This window comes from Pygoscelis adeliae, unplaced genomic scaffold (assembly GCF_000699105.1).
Source record: "Pygoscelis adeliae isolate BGI_AS28 unplaced genomic scaffold, ASM69910v1 Scaffold359, whole genome shotgun sequence".
Lineage (NCBI taxonomy): Eukaryota > Metazoa > Chordata > Aves > Sphenisciformes > Spheniscidae > Pygoscelis > Pygoscelis adeliae.
In genome coordinates this window covers 1493862-1512915 of record NW_008825553.1, presented here as the reverse complement: position 1 = coordinate 1512915, position 19054 = coordinate 1493862, and the positions used below count along the sequence as shown (strand labels likewise).

Genomic DNA, 19054 nt, shown 5'->3' with positions numbered 1-19054 from the left:
CAGCGGGACGGAGCCGTCAGCTCCCCCCGAGGAGGGGACAGCGGAGGAGCAGGGCAGCCCCGGGGAGAGCAGCCCTGCCGATGACTTGCAGCAGGGAGCTGAGCCCAAGAGGGAGGATGCGGGAGCGGGGGGAAGCAAGGAGGAAGAGAAGCAGCAGCCAGGGGAAAGCCACGGGGATACAGCCAAACCAGAGGAGCCCTCAAAACCTGCGGGGCCTGAGCCCGCAACAACTCCGGCGGCAGCGGAGCAGAAGGAAGAGTAGAGCCCACTTGGCATCGTCCGAACTTGAGACTCTTACGCCATCCTCTCCATCCCGGTAACACCACGGACTCGCTGCCTTGCCCACACGCCTCCCCGTCCCACCTAGAACTGACAATGCTTTCTAAAACCGACATTACCCCCCTGCCCCGAGTTATTTCTTCCCCTCCCCTGTTAGAAAGCTGGTTTGGATTCCCACCACCACCACAAACTTGGAGTAGTTTTACCTGAATCCTTTAAAACTGTGGAGGAAGACTATCCTGGACATAACTGGAATTTACAGTTTGTAAGAACCCAGACCTCGCATCCCGCTCTGGTATCTCTGCTGGCCTCCCGACTGTCCCCACTCCCCTCCCGGCAGCCTTCGAAGCCCAGCAAGCCAGTGACTGTTCAATGGATTCTTTTTTCTCAGTTTACATTCCTGGTTCTGACTTCATTTAAAGTATTTTGTGCTTTTTATAGAAATCAATGGTTTAAAAGCTAATCTGGTTAGTTTTTTATAATGTCTTACTATTGGCTTAAAACCATAAAGCTTGTAAGTCCGCTGTGTTTAATTCTGCTTCTAAGGGATAACTTTTAGGGTGTGGGGTGGAGGGAGGGGGCCTGCCAGCTGTATAATGTGAAGCAACATTGTGTTCTCTGTAAATAATTTTTTAATGGCCAAAACACTTGATTTGCAATTTTCTAACTTCTAAAAAAAAAAAAAAGCTGTATGGGCTTTATTGTAACATTTGAAAGGAATAAATGGTGACCCCTTTATGGGTGAGCTTGAGTCCTTCTTGTCCTGGATGCCAGACAAGGGCCAGGGAAGATAGCAGTTGCTTATTTAGTTCAACAGCTGCTGCATTTAATCACTCCAGCCCTGGCTCTGCTCGCAGTTAATTGACTTGCAGCAGATGTAGAGCAACAGCCTCAAAGGACTTTCTCACACAAGCCTCTTGTCGCTACCTCAGGAGCGCTGTTCAGCTGGCTGCTTGGTACCTGTTTTCTTAGAGATCTAACCCATTTTTTTTCCTGGTGGGGGGGGGGAAGGAAAAAAAAATTCCTTTCTCATAAGGAGTGGCCCAGGAGGGCTACTGGGTGAAATTCCCACTTTAAGCTTGGTTTCTTTAGTTTTAAGGTCTTTTTTTTTTTTTTTTTGTGGCTTTAGAATAGGATTGGCTTCTTTTTCCTGAAAAAGAACTATGCACTGGGAGCAGAGACTTTACTGCCAAGGAGAAAATGAAGGCACAATGGATGCCTCTATCATTTCTCCTGTGATCTGCACAGGCATAGGGGTGATTATCCCCCCCCCCCCCCCCACACCGGCAGCGGGGAAGGAAGGAGCACTGCCCCTCTCCAGCAGCTCAGAGCTTGATGGCTGCAGCCTCCACAAGAGCTTTTTCTGTCAGCTTAGGCTATAGCAGTAGTGCACAGCCCCTCCATTTAGTGGCCTGCTCCTAATTCCCACCTTATCACCTGCCCCTGCTGCTTTGGCTGGCAAAGAAGAAGCTGGAGAAAAGCGAGGACCATTGTTTTGCCCAAAAGCTGCTGGCACCACCCTAGCGAGGCAGGGCCTGGGGCAAAGGACCGTCACTGCTCTTCTGTAGCCCTTGAGGTAGGTGGAAACGGCCAAATCTCTTAGTTTTATGCAGCACATCCTCTTATCGATAGCGGGGAAACTAAAGCAAGTGACCTGCTTCCAAATGCAGCAGGGTATTCATCCCTATTCATGGAGGGGGGGGGGCAAAAAAAAAAAGCTATTTTAAATGTAGGCACTGTGGTCTGCAAATTATTTCCAAGATTGCTTGCCGTCTGCCACGCGAGACAGAGCTGCATTGTGCCCCAGCCGAGATCCGGGGCTCAGTGCATCTGCCAGGGAGCTGCCGTGCGGCACCGCGGCAGCCATTTTAAGAAACACGGGAAGGGAGAAGGACTGCAGTTGCACATTGGCATGCGTGATCTGGCAGGGGTAACTTGAATTGTACAGTTGTTTTTGTTCAAGGAGGAGAGGATTTTAAGTGTCTGCTATGGTGAAAAGGATAACTGAAGTTTCCTGGAGTATTATTACAGCAATGGAAGTCAACTGCCACACAAAGCTTTTTCTTCACCACATAAACAGCTTATGAACCTTTTGTGTCCATGTCAGCTGTGATTGCTGCTCGGCTGCAGAATTAACCTGCTCCTAAGAATTTTTTTTCACTTGAATACCTATTGGAAAACACTTAAGTTCACTCAAAAAATATTCCTTTCCCATAACTTATTCCTTTTCTAGATTAACACTGCTTTCAGAGCAAGCGTCAGCTGCATGAAGTACTGTAACTCCAAACAAACAGCAAAACCCCCTCAGGATCAGCAGTGCTGCTGGATGAGAATCCAGCTGTAATTTAGGAAAGAGGCAGAAAAACTGCCCCAGTGACCCTTAGTAGAAAAGTTGTGAGCAAACAAAACCCATGGTATTTTGATTTAGCTTTTCTGGAGAGAATGGTCACCAAGAGAATTTCAAGGCTATTTTATAAATCACAGGGAGGGGGAACCAACAAACCATTTACTAAAGCAATCTTTCACATGCAGCATAGGGTATGTTCCAAATAAAAATGCTTTGGTGGATGGCATTTAAACCAACACATCTAGCCCTCTTCCTGAAAGAGGAGGGAAAGTAATCATGCCTCACCTCACCTTTCTTTCCCACGCCGTAGTACAGCTGTCATTTTTTGTTGTTGGGACCTATATTACATCATGATCATGACCAAGCTACTGCACCATTTTCCAGCAATGGCTCTGAAAACAAACTGAACTCCTACTCTCAGTGTTTCCTCTCAGCAGAACGCAGTACAAGCTCACACCAGCCATAGAAATGTACCAGTTTTATTACAAAGATTCTCCAAATTCAAAATAAAAGCATCTTTAAAAAACCACAATATATTCCCCCCCCCCGACACAAAGATACACTGATCTCTCTCGCTTCACATACAAACACTGAAGAGCGGGAGTGACATGTCACTCGGATTCAGAGAGACTAGAAAACTCACGGTGGAAAAGGGAAAAGAAGTATTTAAAAAAATAAAACATTTTAAAAATAACCTGTGTTAAGTTAGCAGCATTATTAGAGTTGAAACCATCAGCAGCGCTCCGTGGGAGGTACAGATCCTCTTATGGACAGAGGAATCCCCCTGAGAAAGGAGAGCAGTGAGTCAAAACTGCCTGCAAAACTTCTGCAAAGCATTTCACCAAAAGCTCATCTAATGATCAGCCGTACAAAACGAGATGCAAAAGAAAGGCCAGGTCTGGTCACAAAAGACTTTTGGGTGTGAGATAATGCGTGGGAGTAGGAAGAGGAGTAGTTATAAAAATGTACAGAGCCCCATCTGCTGTTCCCTTACGAAGATAACAGCTCAGAGGGCTGATAAAAAGGTTCTCCATATTTACCGGCCTTGAGAGCAAGCGAGAGGAAAGGTTCAATTTGAAAACGTTTGCACTTCACTTCAGAGAACAGTTTTTCAGTGAGCGACACACATCGACAAGAGGTTTCAGCCAGGCTCTGTTCGGTCTGGCCTTCAGACGAGTTGGGAACTTCTGCAGTGGTTTCAGCCTAGGACACAGATCAGTACTGAGAAAGCACATTACGGCACGTGTAGCCGAGGGCAGAACAAGCAGGAAAAGCAAAGCAGGCGGCCAAATGGGCAGTAACTCACTTCCTCCCCCAAAGAGGGGCATAGGTATAGAAAAAAAAAGGTATAAAAATTTCATCCCTTCTCTTACTCGAGATGCATAATGCTGCCACACTGACTGGATCTGCAAGATCTTGGAAAACGTTAACCACCACATTAGGGAGATTTTCATTTTGCATTTTCCAGATCTGCACCTGCAGGGCTCTTGGGCTGATTCACTAAAGCGCTTTTCAGATTGCTTTTAAGCTGCTTCATCTCTTTCCACAAGTTTGCTGCAGGGAGGTAGCCAACTCTATTCAAGAACTGCACTATTTGACCCTGAGAAGCGGCACCAGCTTGCAGTTACTTGCCATGGTGGAATCAAACTGAAGACCAAAGGAATAGTCAGTCTCTCACAGGCTTCATTTGGGAACTCATATTCTCCCACAAAAAAAAAAAAAAAGAAAAAAGGAAAAAAAAAATTTCATGGCCATCTTTCCACCTAACCTGAAATGCAGATACTACTTCTACTTAAATTATTCTTTTCAAAGGGTGGTTATTTCAGAGGAGAGAGTAAAGAAAGGAAGTGATTTTTTTTTTAGACACGCTAAGGAGGCAGTGGAAGGCAAGAGTGAAACTTCCCAGTCATCAAATCTGGGCAGTGCAGGTCTGTCTACTCCGCAGAATCCTCCCTATCTGCTCCCAGCGGAGTGCAGCAAGGAATAATTTACAGTTCTCAAGTCATTTATATATTTATATAGAAATATATACAGAAACATATATAAAATATAAATCCTGTGGAATGGGAGGCAACCAGAGAAGCTAACCTACGACAACTACGCACTGACAGGTACTGTCCAGCTGCAGCCATCTTAGGTGGATTTTGTCTCTTCCTTCACCCTGTGGAAGCAAGCAGTGAAGAATTTGGTTTAAACAAGCAACTCGGGCTGTGCCCAAGCTTTACTAACAAGCCAAAGTTGCGACCTTAAAAATGCTGCTTATATGGCCCATCTTCATCTAAAACTCGTAACATGTTACTGAATGAAGGCACGGTATTTTTAAGCCCTTTTCACTGAGGGCTCTGCTCTCGCAGCGCTTTGTCAGGTGTGCTGTTCTACACGTGCAAACTCCTTCCCGTTAAGAGCCCGTGACAAAGCCGTCCAAACTACCACGTCTCTCCTCCAACCCCTCAAGTTGTGCAACATCCCACTGGGGGCATGGGTAGATGCACAAGGAAGTACAGGCACAGCCATTTGATGGCCATGCCAGGAGACAGGGCTCACCCTTTGGGTTCTGCTTTCTCCTCTTTTGCTTTTTCCTCTTCTTTCTCGTCTGGGTGGGGGGGAAAAAAAAAAAAAAAAGACACACGGTAGTGCAGTAGGAAAGTACACGCCAGGCAAAGTTCCACAGAGCTGGGAGTGCTTCTAGTCCTAGCTCTCATGCTTACCTTTCTTCTCCTCTTCCTCCTTTTCCTCCTCTGTTTTCACACGCTTAGCTTTCTTAAAGTTGGCAATATTTTTGCGCCCTCCTTCCCCTTCATCTTCAGAGTCAGAGAATTCTTCATCACAGGATATTCTCTTATCAGAATTGCGGACTGAGTGCAAAGAGGACAAGATTTAGCAGATTTAGAAGATTCAGCAGATCTGAAGAAGTCAGGAGACACCAAGCACTAACTTCTCCAAGTACATCTACACACTGGAATGAACTAACGAGCCTACATAAGCCAGAATTAGGCCACGATAAAAACACTTTATCTTTCTACCTGCCGTATCTTTTAACTCATCACTCCTAACTGCTCATGCCCAAGATCCAAGATCACATGTACGACTTGGATTAGGTACAGTGTGATGTCTAGACTTGACAGCATAAGCTCACCAACCTCACACTGGGAAAATCTGTCTGCCAGATCTAAAGGCCATCAGCCAATCTGGATATAAACTAGCATTTTCACTGTGGAAGACAATTTCTGGGATCAAACCTGACAGTCTCCCAGAAAGTATTCTGTCATAGCACCTACGTCACAGGAACCATTTAAATTCTCACTTTAAAGCCTAGGTTCTCCCATTATGGAAATCATCTGGCAAAAGCACCATTTCTCCAAGAGAGAAGGAACCTACCAGCCCTGCAGTGCTCACCATCATTGCTTTATCTTACAAAATCAGTCAGAAAGGTGGGAACAGATTCAAACTGAAGGACGCCAGAATAGAGATTTATCTAAATCATATCTCCTCCCCTCTTTACTAAGGTAACTCAGTTTAGCACCTGCATGCTTCTCCAGCATGCAGGAACTCTCCAGCAACTGATCCTGTTCAGCTTTGGCACCCACTGGCTCTGAACAGTAAACTTCCCAGCCGGGCAATGCAACTACGCCAGAGACAAGCACATACTTGAAATGCGTTTCTCAGGATCTTCTTCCTCTTCATCTCCACTGTCTTCCTGAACAGCATCCTCAGGAATTGGCTGCATCTGGACACCAGGGGCATGTGGCAGCATGCGCAGATTCTCAAAGAGACGTTGCCTAGAGCCAGCCAGGAAAGGAACACCTCCGTCAGCAAGGTGCCACCCACGGCTGTAAAGCCCCCAGTAGAAGGTGTCAGTCTCGTGAAGAGGAACAAACACTTACTTGATCTTCTCGAGATACTCATTGGTATTCTGGTTAGTCATGTTCGAAGGACTGATGTGCAGCTTAAAGTCTGGTCCAAAGTACTCAAAATAGTCATTATATGGAAGTTCTGCAGGCAAGTTAAAAAGGAATAAACACCAAATTACCACTGGACCAGTAATGAAATACCGCAAACGCACTGTACTTCAGTGCTACATAAAAGCACAACTCCATTTGGCTAGGTGTAGGAGCTGAAGTTCTCATAGCTCAAATTCAGATCAAAACAGACAACTTAGCAACAGTGCAGTCAAAGCTTACTTGGCAGTTAAACACTATCAGCGTGCACAGAAGTTTTCAGTAGAAGGTCATCTCATTTCAGTAAGATGGCAAGGCTGCTGGGTACCTTTTGCTGGAGGGGAGAGCTACAGGACTTGAATGCAAACAAGAACAGCTACTGCAAATCAGGGAATCCAAAAGCTCTTTCACAGTAATAATCAAAAGCTAATGAAACATCTTCGGGTTGCTACCTCTCCCACAGCAACATCATTTTTCCCTAAGCTCTGTTACTAGAGTGTCATCGTCCCTTAGTCTTGCTTGAAAGGCTCCTGGGGAGAATTACCATTGGGAATTTCAGTGTCCAAAGCCACAGCAGTCTCATAGGTCCAGCATCTAGCCACGTTGCGGATTGTATAGCCACCTCCTCCCAGCATCAGCATAGGCAAATTAAAACTTTTTACAAACTCCACACACTTGGCATGACCTGCAGCAAAAGCAGTGGGGGAAAAGGTCAGAGCCTCATGGCAGAAGAACAACAAACTTTTCAATGAAATCTAATTATATGTTACGCCAGTTCAACACAGGCACTGTATGGTACCCTTACCTTTGATGGTCAGATTAAAACAACCCAGCCTGTCCCCTGACAGAGAATCTGACCCGCACTGCAAGACAACTGCGCTAGGCTGGAACGTCTCCATCACTTTAGATATCACCTAAACAAGAAACCCGTTGTTACACACTCTCCACAGGACAGTGTCACAGCAACACAGTAATGTCCATGTCAGCAAGTGACATGAAGACATCCCAATGTTCTCACAGCTGCCGACTCCCCTATATTGATTACACTGAGGCTCTTACAAAGAGAAGCTTACTGACGACAGGCTGCAATTGTTAGGGAGGAATACAGCCCCTGAAGAATCTCACCACAGAAGACTGAATCAATCTCCCCAAAGAACGGCTCCATGAGCCACCCAATGACAAAGTCTGGTCCACAAAGAATCACTCAGCAAAGATGTCTTCACTTACCGGCTTGAATATTGCCTCATAGGACTCATCATCAATTCCGTCCCGGAGGGGATAGTTGACAGCGTAGTACTTGCCTTTGCCTGCACCAATATCCTATTAGAGTGAAAGACAGGGGAGACCACAAGTCACCAGAGAACCAAATGCAACGCACAAATGTGCCCCAAATTAGGAAGGGAAGTCTGGGATTCCATCAGTGTAATCCGAACGTAAGCCTAGGCTCTCAGGGACAAATACTGTCCCAGCAGAAGAAGGCAAGAGTCAGTTGACTCCGACAGCAGCTTATTTGGCATAAATGGGTACATTTGGCCGTCAGCGCTCAGAGAAGAAAAATCTACTGTCACCACTTTCACGTTGCTGTGAGCACACAGGCTCTCATTTCACTGGCAAAAGCCACTCTCTTACGCAGCAATAAAACTGGCAGCCAAAATTCTAGTTCCAAACCTGTACACGGCAGAGATGCACAGCCCAAAATACCAGTTTGGGCTGACTGTGCAGTCTAGTAACTGGAAGAATCTGTTCTTACTTTGAAAGAATATATATATATTTACATTTCCATTATCTCTCTCATACCCAAGTGTTTTATAAAAGATAATTATTTCATTCATGCTGCAGAGCGGCTGCACCAGGAAAGAATGCTGCAGCTGCACACAAGTTCACATCACCAGCACCAAACTCTGGGCAGGGCTGAAAAAATACGACTCACAAGTGGAAGACGAGAATTTAGATCAGAAAAATGTAATTCCACTAAAAAGCACATAAAAAAAAGGTAATGAACCCTTCACCCCTAAGAACAGCATTCTGGCAATATCAGAAGTCACAAAGTGAGCCACACCTGTCTCTAACCTGAAAGAGTGGCATGGTTCACACCATGATTCATTAACATGCAGAACTGACTCAGAGGGGCAAACGCCAGCAAGATAAACCAACACGCACAGAAGTACTCCCTCATAAACCTTCACCCAAAAGCTTGTGTGACCACGCTTAGTTTGCAAGTAGCTACAGACGACCAACATGCCGTCTTCAGAGACACTTTTCTGAGCATAATCCCACCAGAAGGCTGCTAAGAGACTGATATCAAAGCCTTGGTTTTATTACTATACAGGCCATGGTCACAGGAACAAAGCACCTGCTCCAAGAGCCGAGCCAGCTACCCCACATATACACCTTTGCCCTCAGAAAAAGGATGCCACTTTGAGAGCGGGAAAACCCAGGAGAGCAGTGATTTTAGTTAAATTAGTATGACAGCAAACAGATGGAAGAGACCAAATCTCAGGGTCATTTTCTGCTAAGCCTTCATTCTCACCCGTAGGTCCCCTGTTCCTGGGAAGTATTCTCCGTACTTATGAAAGGACACGGTCATGACACGGTCTGTGGTATAAAAGGCTTCCTCCACGCCATCTCCATGGTGAATGTCAATGTCAATATACAGCACCCTCTGGTGATACCTAGGATCAGAAAAGAGTCAAAATACTGCATTTCTTCCAAGCAGAAACTGCCTTCACCAGCAGAGCAAATGGGAGGAGAGCAAGGAACTTCGTGCTAATCCCCAGGCTGCACAGCTGCCAAGCAGCTCTCTCTCCCGAGTCCACAGGCAAAAGAGCTGCGGAGAACGGACGTGTGCTTTGGCCAGCAGTGGAACAGAACCACAGAGGAAAATAAAGTGGCTTTTGCTGCTGCAACTGATCTTTGAAGGCAGACTCAACTCAATTTCTTCAGATTCAGCCAATAGACTCCATTTTTATGTCCAAGCCTCCCGCTGAGGTTTGCCTTGAGCCAAAAGCTGTCACGTATTACAGCTGTGCCCCCTTTTCCAAGGTAGATGATAGAGAGAAGGGCCTAAGAGCAATGGCACAATGCTCCAAGCCTTCTGCCTCCTGCACAGTGCCACCGTTAGACATAGCCCTTCAGGAGAGAGGGTACCGCATCCCAAAAGATAGCTGATTAAGCCCTCCCAGGAAAACACAGCTAAAAAAAAGCAACAAAAAGATGACTGGGAAGAGAGTGCTAAGGACTTAGAGGAAATGCAGCAGAACGGACAAACAAAAGGGGTAGACAGTACTGCCCGTACTTTAGGAGCTCCAAGATAGCTAGGACGATATCGTTGACATAACAGAAGCCAGAAGCCTCTGACTTCTTAGCGTGGTGAAGGCCTCCCGCCCAATTCACAGCAATATCTGTCTGTTGCTTGTTCAGCTTCACAGCACTGGCTGTTGGGAGAAGAATTACAAAATCTTAGCACGAGAGCAAAAGCTCCATGACAGAGATTGAGGGGTAAAGCACTGGTCCCTTACGATCACATCATTGCTTATGTGTGCGTTTGGGTACTTTACAAAGCACAAGCCCAAGGGTTTAACACTAGATGTCTCAACAAACTAAAAAAAGGCAAGGGAAGACAAATGCAGCCTCTTTTGCCTGCACACACTTTTGATCGCTTCCTACTTTTGTCTCAGAGCGTGAAATCCGCACAAACAAGGCCACAGCATTCTAGCTGGGGTCACAGTTGAAGACAGGCTAGATTTCTCAGTGCCCTGAACAAAAGATTTTAATGAAAGGTTTTATCCAACATATATTTAGGTCATTCACTCAATATGCATTTAGGCAAAGGAAGTTCTCTTCCCCCAGCCCCTTCATAAACTTTCTGCAAATTTTGCAAGTCTCCCAGGATCAAAACAAATGATATATTCTGTGGAATCTACAGCCATGGGACCAGAGAGCACAGCTACTTCAAAAAAATGCTGCTGTCAGTACTTGTATGTACTGCTGAACTGCGTTACAGGAAATACAGGCTTCTAGATGTCATTGTGGGAGTAGGAGCCACAAAGCTTTAACGCCTATGCACAGTAACACAGTTCCGCAATACCGAGTGTTTCTGCAACAAAGTATTTGAAAATAGTGAAAGCGTTTCAAATGTTCCAGCTTTCAGGGAGCTTACTGAAACCTTTCAGGTTCTACTTTGCGTCCTGTCAGTGGCTTTTTGTTAAAAACAACAGATAAAGTAACCCTTTTCTTTCCTTTCCAGGTTATGCCTGCCCAGAGCAAGGTTTTTACAACTTTTTTTCCCCTGTAAATCTCATGCTGATTTTTTTATTAAATGCCTGTTGCTGCTGCAGTTTCGTTTTAACTCTATCGCCGACAATGTTGTTATACCGCTTACGGAGTCCTTCACATATTCAGTGAAGTAACTTGGACTAGTGAAGATATGCTTAACAAATGCAGAGGGATCTGTCAATATGCAAGGCTTGAACTCTCACATGGGAAGAAATCCGGATCTAATTATTAAGGAAGTCAGAAATAGGTTCACAGGCCTTCCCCACCACCACCTACAACAACTTATTTCCTAGACAGAACTACATTACATACATCTGCTTAAGAGAAAAAGAAAAGAACATACGACTTGTGAGCTTACCAACTGAGCCTCCAGCAGAGAGCTGACAAAACTCAAACAACCCATCAAACACAGGGCAGTCTTCCCCAACATTAACTTGAAAAGAATACAGAAGAGTTAGTAAGACAAAACTACAAATAAATGGCAAAGCTTATACTGCCACTCTGATTTAAAAAGCTAACCAGCTGTCCTGGTTTCAGCTGGGATAGAGTTAATTTTCTGGTACAGTGCTGTGTTTTGGATTTCGTAGGAGAATAATGTTGATAACACACCGATGTTTTAGTTGTTGCTGAGCAGTGCTTACACTAGTCAAGGACTTTTCAGCTTCTCACGCCCTGCCAGCGAGAAGCTGGGAGGGGGCACAGCCAGGACAGCTGACCCAAACCGGCCAAAGGGATATTCCACACCATGGGACGTCATGCTCAGTATGTAAACAGGGGGGAGTTGGCTGGGGGGCAGCGACCGCTGCTCGGGGACTGGCTGGGCATCGGTTGGCGGGTGGTGAGCAACTGCATTGTGCATCGCTTATTTTGTATATTCTTTTATCATTATTATTATTTTCCCTTCCTTTTCTGTCCTATTAAACTGTCTTTATCTCAACCCACAAATTTTACTCTTTTGGGTTTTTTTTTCCCCCCGATTCTCTCCCCCATCCCACTGGGGCAGGGGGGGAGCGAGTGAACGGCTGTGTGGTGTTCAGCGGCCTGCCGGGTTAAACCACACCACCAGATAAGCGATCAAACGTTTCAAACAACAAAATACCACACACAAATAATAAAACATCAACATAATCAACCTGAGGATTGCCTGATGAGGCAAAAAGGTTGCTGCTGTAGGGAAGATGCTCCTGACTTGTAAGAAAACAGGAAAGCAGGTCCCAGGAGCTTTGGCGAGAATGGCACGCCATCTACCAGGGTGCGCTACGAGGGATCCAGAAACCAGTCAATCACGTCGGAAAATGAGTGGGCGGAGAAGAGATGCTATCAATAAGAGCTGTGTAATACTGATACACGTCCTCAGCAGCAACTCAAGCAGTGCTCATTGAGGCGGCACATTTACAGTATTCTGCTCTGCTCCAGCAGCACATGCCGGTCACCAGGGGCAGATGCAGGCTGTGCAAAACGGGGGCCAGCACCCCTCGCTACCCCACATGGACCATGCTGCAGATCTGCTGCCCGGGCACCATGCCTTCTGGGGGGGAATAGTGCTGTTTCTGACTACAGAGCTGACATTGAGCTCCATTACACAACCCCACAGCAAGTGGAAAAGTTTTTTGCTCCTGTTTCCTGCTGTATTGCTGATGAGGAGTTGAGAAAGCAAACGGTGCCAGCGCTGCAGGAGAAAGTGGGGAGATGGTAGATAGTGGCGTGTACTGGACGAGAAGTTTACATCCACATCTGTTCTGTTACACTTCGTAGATTCCTTTTACTTCACATTGGACAGTCAGTTTTTAAGTTCTCAGCCGTACTGTAGTTTTGGCCTGGATAAATTTCTACTGTAAACGCTTTCACGATTAAAAATAAAAACAGTAACAACAGACATATTGAATCTAGATTTTGCAAGATTTGCTTTTACAAACAAACAAAAAAATCTGTATTTTTGTAACAACATCTGTAGAATGTTTACGTCTGTGCTTAACGAGAAAGGCACAAACAGCGCGGTTCTTGCAGCATTAGAAACTCATCAGTGCGTAGTCTCCACAAAGGCTGTGTGATAAGGGAGTTTGAATGGTCCCAGTTCGGGACAGGGATCTCTGAAAAGGACAATACCCATCAGGAGACCCAGAAGGAAGCAATTGTTCCCGCTTTCCAATTGTTTCAGCAGGGCACGGCAACTGGCAGAGTTTGAATAATTAACTCAAAGAGGTGGTTGGAAGCTTTCCCTGTTAAGTGAGGAGAATTTAAGTCATCAATTTCTGCATGCTTCCCATTACAACAAATTAAACTTCTTGCCCTTTGGGTTACAGAGTAGTCCTCCCAGGCCCTCAGGCAGGCAACACAGCATTAGCAGAATGAAATTAGAGACTGTTCGTTACCTTTACCGCCCCTCAGAACTTCGTGGGCAGCACTGACAGTATTTGAGGGCATCCCTCTGCTATACCTTGCAAAGACAGGAGCTGCTGTGTAAACAGAAGCCAATGGGCTTTTTCTCACCAGGAGACTCAAAGCAGCCAGGACTACTAAAGAGGGATATTAATAACAGGAGTCAGTCACTTGACTATAGGCATAAAGCTCTGGTGGAAGATGAGAGGCACAGATGCTCCTTCTTCCTTGCAATGGGTGGGTGAGAAGCTTCGTATCTGGGAGAGCACAACCAGAGAGAGCCCAGCATTAAAGGTGGAAACATTCTTATGGAAATCATAGCCGCTATCCTTCCCTCAAAGGGAAAGCTGAAGCACCAAGCAGGCTACAGAGACCTGCCACTGCGCTTGGGAGCGGTGACCTTGTCTCCTATATCCCTAATCTCTGTTCTGAGCCTCCTCTGCTAGTTCTCTAGCTACACAGAGGCCACTGTTTTGCAGGTCTTGCTGAAGAAAAGCTCTGCCCTCTGCATGTTTAATTTTCATGTTTTGCCTCCTTCAGGTAAAAATAGTTCTGTGGAAGTACAGTACAGAAAATGTTGACTACCAGGGACAGCAGAGTGGGTGTTTATGAGCCGTATCTGCTTCAGGGGTAAACAGTTCAGTTTGTGTAAATATGTACTTTGGTATATGTAATTTGGTATATTAAGGCATATCATTTACTGTAGGAAGTCTTTCAATGTATATTACTCATGAACCATATTACCCATTCCTCTTACATGCTTGTGCTTGTCTACCTGTCCCCTTCAGCTCACATCAGATTTCCAAGTGCCTCTACTTCAGACTCGAGACCCGTATTTCTTCTAAATTGGAGATTACGCTTACTCCACATAAATGAACCCCGTGGGCTAACAACTTTTTTCTGCTCTCGAGGATTGCAGTGTGCAAAACCAAAATACTGTTTAAATGAACCTTGAGCCTTCCCCACTATTTCTCTATACTTGCTAGAAACCCAGTTTGCCGCAGCCATTGCCAAAGAACATCAGCTCTGAGGTGCAGAGAGACCAAAAAAAGGTTTCCGTAACATTAAAGTCACCATTAAAGAGCCCTTCCATGGACTGCAGAGGTTAGAACAAGAGATTAGCTCACAAAATAAACCATTCTAACACAAAGTGGACAGGTATCATTGTGCATCTCAACCCTCTCCCACTCCCAAACTGCCATTGTCCTGAAAATCCTTCAGAGTTACTGCAGATTTTGGACACAATTGATGAGCTGGGATTTTTTTGTTTGTTTTAAATTATACAACCCTTTCCCACCTCAATACCTCTGGTTAAAGATAAGCAATAACACAAAACACATGCAGCTCATAAGTGGAGTAGTTCAGTCATCTCTGAGCCAGGAAAGCAATTTAGAAGAGTTTCCATCAAAACACAAGACTAAAAAAAGACAGCCAGGTCAAAGGGGTTTCCTCAGCTCTTTGGGCGTATTGGCTTGAGAGAGGGACCCATTTTTAAAATGCTTGATTTGCCAGAAAAATCAAAAACAAAGTCAAGAGAAAGGCAATTTCCCGTGGTTCTTCCTACTCTTTTTATCACAAACCTCTGAAGCTGGCCCAGGATTCCCAGAACCACAAATTTTAACACTGACAGGAACTACAGCACTACACGCATGGCTTACATCTTTGCATCTGCTTGCTGTACTCAGACATGTTATCTGGGCGGATAGATCTCAGAAATTTTATGTAGTCATCACTGTGGTACTTGGTCATTTCTTCTGCATTTGCCTTGTGAGGGCGCTGCAAGGACAAAAAAAGAGCAAGGCTTGTTTTGAAACACATCTCTCTCCCTAATTCCCATTTTCAATCTCAGATTTACTCCCAGGAACAGCAAAAAACTCAAACCAGCAGCATTAAACAAGAGAAACTAATTTTCAAAGGCAAGAATGCCATTACCGGAGACTGAAATGTATTACATATCTAGACAAAGAAAATATTTAAGTTACAGGGAGAAAAGCAATTTTCCGGTCTCCAAAGCTTATCTGAAGCAAAGAACATCTCACTACAAGCAATCAGAAGAAAGCAGAAATACATCAGCACAACTGTTTGGGGTTTTTTTTTTCCCCCCTTTCCTCTTTGGCTCGTCAACAGAGAACTTAAGAGTCTGAAGCATCAAAATTAAAACCTGACACGTAAACTAAGATCTTTCATATATATTTCTTTTCATGACCAGCCCTACACTTACATATATCTCCATCTTCCTGTAGAGGCCATAGTTCAGCAGTAGGTTGTGGGTCATCCGGATCCTGTGGGGTTTCATAGGATGTCCTTGGCCATAATAGTAGTTTCCAACATCACCTGGGAGCAGAAAGGATTTTGTTACAGCAGGGAAAACTATAAATTCCTTCAAACAGAATCACAGCTGAGCCACAAGAGCCATCAGGTCATCTGTCATTTTATCTGTCCTTCAGCAGTGCATCTGTTCACAGGGGATAGGATCTCCCGTCTTGCTTGCACAGGTATCTCCACGGACTCAGAAAAGTTTACCCTAGACTCAAATAAGACAGACATTTGGAAATTAGGGTATGGCCAGACAAGGAATTTTTTAAATGCCAGTTCTGGGGAAGGCAATCCAGGTAGAATCTGAGCAACTAACATCACACTGCACAAGTTAAGAGGAGGGAGCTCCAGCTTTCTTGGGCAGGAGGAGCTTTGGGCACCACATTTGCCTGCCCTCACTCAGCAAGTGGCAGCTCTCCAGTGTCCTCTCCAGGCGGTTCAGGTCCACTATGATATCTCACATTTACAGAGCTCGCGGGTTTCACTGAGAAGTGCAGCCGCACTCTGAGCAGAAACCCGCACGCCAAGAGGCATGCAAGTTTAATCCCGGCTCAGACAATGACTCATCAGACGGAGCACGTAGCCTCTTTGCCTCAGTTTCTTACTGTTTACCTAACAGAAACAAGATACAAAGCAGCTAATTCTGTCAATAAGCAAACACCAGCGCAGCTGTAGTTTTACAGCTTCTCAATCATTTTCACCCTTTACTACTGCTTGGAACCCTTCAGAAGAATCCCAGGCCCTACCAACCGCACACCCACGCGGGTGCACCTGACGAGCTGTCCTATGGGCACCAGCGTTAATTAAGTTAGCTTCCTGCAAATATATCCCACGGGTCATCTCCCCATGCGGATTTTCTCCTACCTAGCAAAAGCTGAGCTCATGCTGCACTCTCCCACAGTAGGCACCGCTGACTGGTTTTCCCCCCCCACCTCTCCCAGGGTACTTATTTTCATGAAACTTACAGAAATTTAACTTTCAGATTTCTGCCTCCTGCCTGATTTGGCTGTGAGAGGCACAGACTCAAAAGTTGCCAAGAGCAGGAAACGTGCAGACAGCCACATGCAGCAGCAATATCGCACAAGCCTCATTTTCTTGGGAAACCAGACTAAGTTACTCATGTAGCTGTACAACTCCTGATCAGTTTAGGAAGGAGGAGACCCAATCCGGTCTGGCTGGTGACTCAGCTGGGAGCATTAATATTTCATCACCAATCTTTACATTCGGGAGAAACTGCTACTTCCTCGCAGCACACAGCTCTAGTTCTTCCTCCTGTGGACATGGCCCTATTTTCAGTCAAAGTAGATGCAAACGGTGCAAATCCCACACCCAAACAATTCTGCTGCTGGAGTTCACCCGTCCGTGGCGCAACGGTGAAATGGGGTGTTCTTTGCACGAAGGTATTTTACTGGGGCAACTATCCCTACCGTAAAATCAGGTTAAATCAAGCTTTGGGGAACTCAATAAGAGATGCTCAAGACCCTATCTAGAAAATACAAGCACAAAACTACACGAAGCTTTGAAAAATCATCACCACCACCACCACCACCTCGAGCTGTCAGTGAAATGCCCTGGGCAAACCCTGGCTTCCAGAGCCTGTTCACGTTCCCTCTGCTAAACACATCCCACCACGAGTCCTACAGAGCAGCAGACGAGCTTGCCTGCGCATGGACGTCAGTGCAGATTAAGAGTGTGTGAACTTAACAGATACCTCTTCCTGTCTGCTAGGGTTAAGCACGTCCCTACAAGGGGAGCTAATAAAGGAGAAGTTGCTGTTCAAGTTCAAACCCTCGCACACACCCTCAGCACCCCTCAGGATTTCCATGAAGGACCCTCACGATACCCGATTACCTTTTCCCCATCCTCTCCATCCCACCTAGAACCTGCAGCTCAGGTTCCTTCTCCAGCACAGGATGCCCTCCCGCCATCTGAAATTTATGGCTCAAGGAAGAGACCCGCACGCCATCCGAAACAGCGCCCAGGGACCTCCCTTTGGGGAATTACCACACTAGATCGCACTGCTCTAACCTCCCTGCATGGAAAATAAAAGACCCTAACAAACTGGCCTCCCACAACTGCAAATTATGCCTTCCCCGACAATAAAGGCACACTTTCACCCTAGGACACGCTGTGGATGTTTGCCAGCCGCTCGTAAAAGAGTGGGGGAAAGAAGGCACTAAAACCTCACCACAGAGTAAATTAGTGAGGGCAGCTATGGACAGGAGCGTATAACGCGAACTTCATGTAGTTACCGTGCAATAAAGACTACAAGGACAGCACCTCTGCTTAGCGTTTTCAAACAAAATGACTGATTATTTCATATTTAAGACATCACCTTGTGCCTTTAAAGATTATAGCGTGTTCAAAAACTGACAAGCTTCTTTGTGAACATGTTATATACCAAGGACAGGGATAAGTTTGGACACAGAGGCCATTTTTTCCAACATCCAGGTCGCGTGCGCACGTATGGCATTCTGGCACTTCCTGCAAGCACTCTTTAAGTTTAAACTAGGCATTTTAGGGCCCAGGGCTCCAGCATCCCCTTGTATATTTTGATATGAGAGGCACAGAGATCGGTTGTGTGGTAAAATTGGGCTCAGTTTCGCTGCACCCAGAGCTCTAATCCAGACTCTTCCTCGCCCTGCCCTCCTGAAAACACCATCTGAGTCAGAGACCCCGCAGGACTGTCATTACAAGTTGCAAACCTACTGCTTAGATTTACTTTTATAGAGAAATAAAAGCCCTCACCCTATGCCTGTCACATACAGCAGTTTAAAAGAGCCCGCTTTACTGCTTGAACACTGAGCACATCCACTTATCAGGAAAAAGTAGCGAGAAAAAGTTTTTATTTGATTTCACAGACTAAAACCCACAATGAAATAGAGAACTGCACAATACCTTTCACAAAGAGGGATCACGGGCTATTAAAAATGAGCTCGCCCATCACCGAGGCACCAAGTCACCCCACCAAAGGGGAGGCGGTTGTGAAGCGCAGAGGCAACGCGACCGTGATTTCTCCCACAGACTACGAGGTAGACGCGGGGAAGCCGCACAAGATACCCAGCACTGGGATTTGGCCAGCTCTAACACCCCGTTACTTCCCTACCCCAGTGGGATGATTGTATAGCCCCAAAGCAGCGCTTCCCCAGCCTTGTAACAGAGGAAAAAAGAAAAAAAGCCAGTCTACAATCCAGCCAAGTTCACAGCCAGGACTAAACAATGCTCCTAGACACAGGAACTCCCTACAAACAACCACGCAGCCGGTCTGGCTCCCAAAGCCTTCGGGTTTCTTCCTTGCTTGACAGCAACGCTGCTGACCCAAACGGGAACTTCAGGAGTGTCTCTTCCTCTTAACGGCTCAAGGAGGCTTCATCACCCCGCCCCGTCCCCCAGCATCCCCCCGAGTGCTCCCCATCCTCCCAAAAACCTTCTTCAGCATCTCAGCACCTCTCGCGGCCCGGACCCTTCCCAGCCTTGCCCCACCTCCAAAGACCCTAGACCTCCACACCTTCCCATCCTA

General features: G+C 45.9%; 1 protein-coding gene across 1 annotated transcript; it reads right to left on the bottom strand.

The window, feature by feature from the left end:
- Positions 1-3090: 3090 nt before the first annotated feature.
- Positions 3091-15547, bottom strand: HDAC1 (histone deacetylase 1). The gene is made up of 13 exons (XM_009332172.1): positions 15440-15547; positions 14877-14994; positions 11198-11272; positions 9860-9998; positions 9095-9236; positions 7792-7884; positions 7370-7478; positions 7109-7249; positions 6511-6619; positions 6275-6405; positions 5335-5481; positions 5171-5219; positions 3091-4787 (listed from the first exon to the last, which is right to left on the bottom strand). Exons 1-13 carry the CDS (start codon positions 15512-15514, stop codon positions 4760-4762), a joined length of 1356 nt encoding a protein of 451 aa, XP_009330447.1. The 5' UTR covers positions 15515-15547; the 3' UTR covers positions 3091-4759.
- Between the last annotated feature and the right edge of the window lie 3507 nt (positions 15548-19054).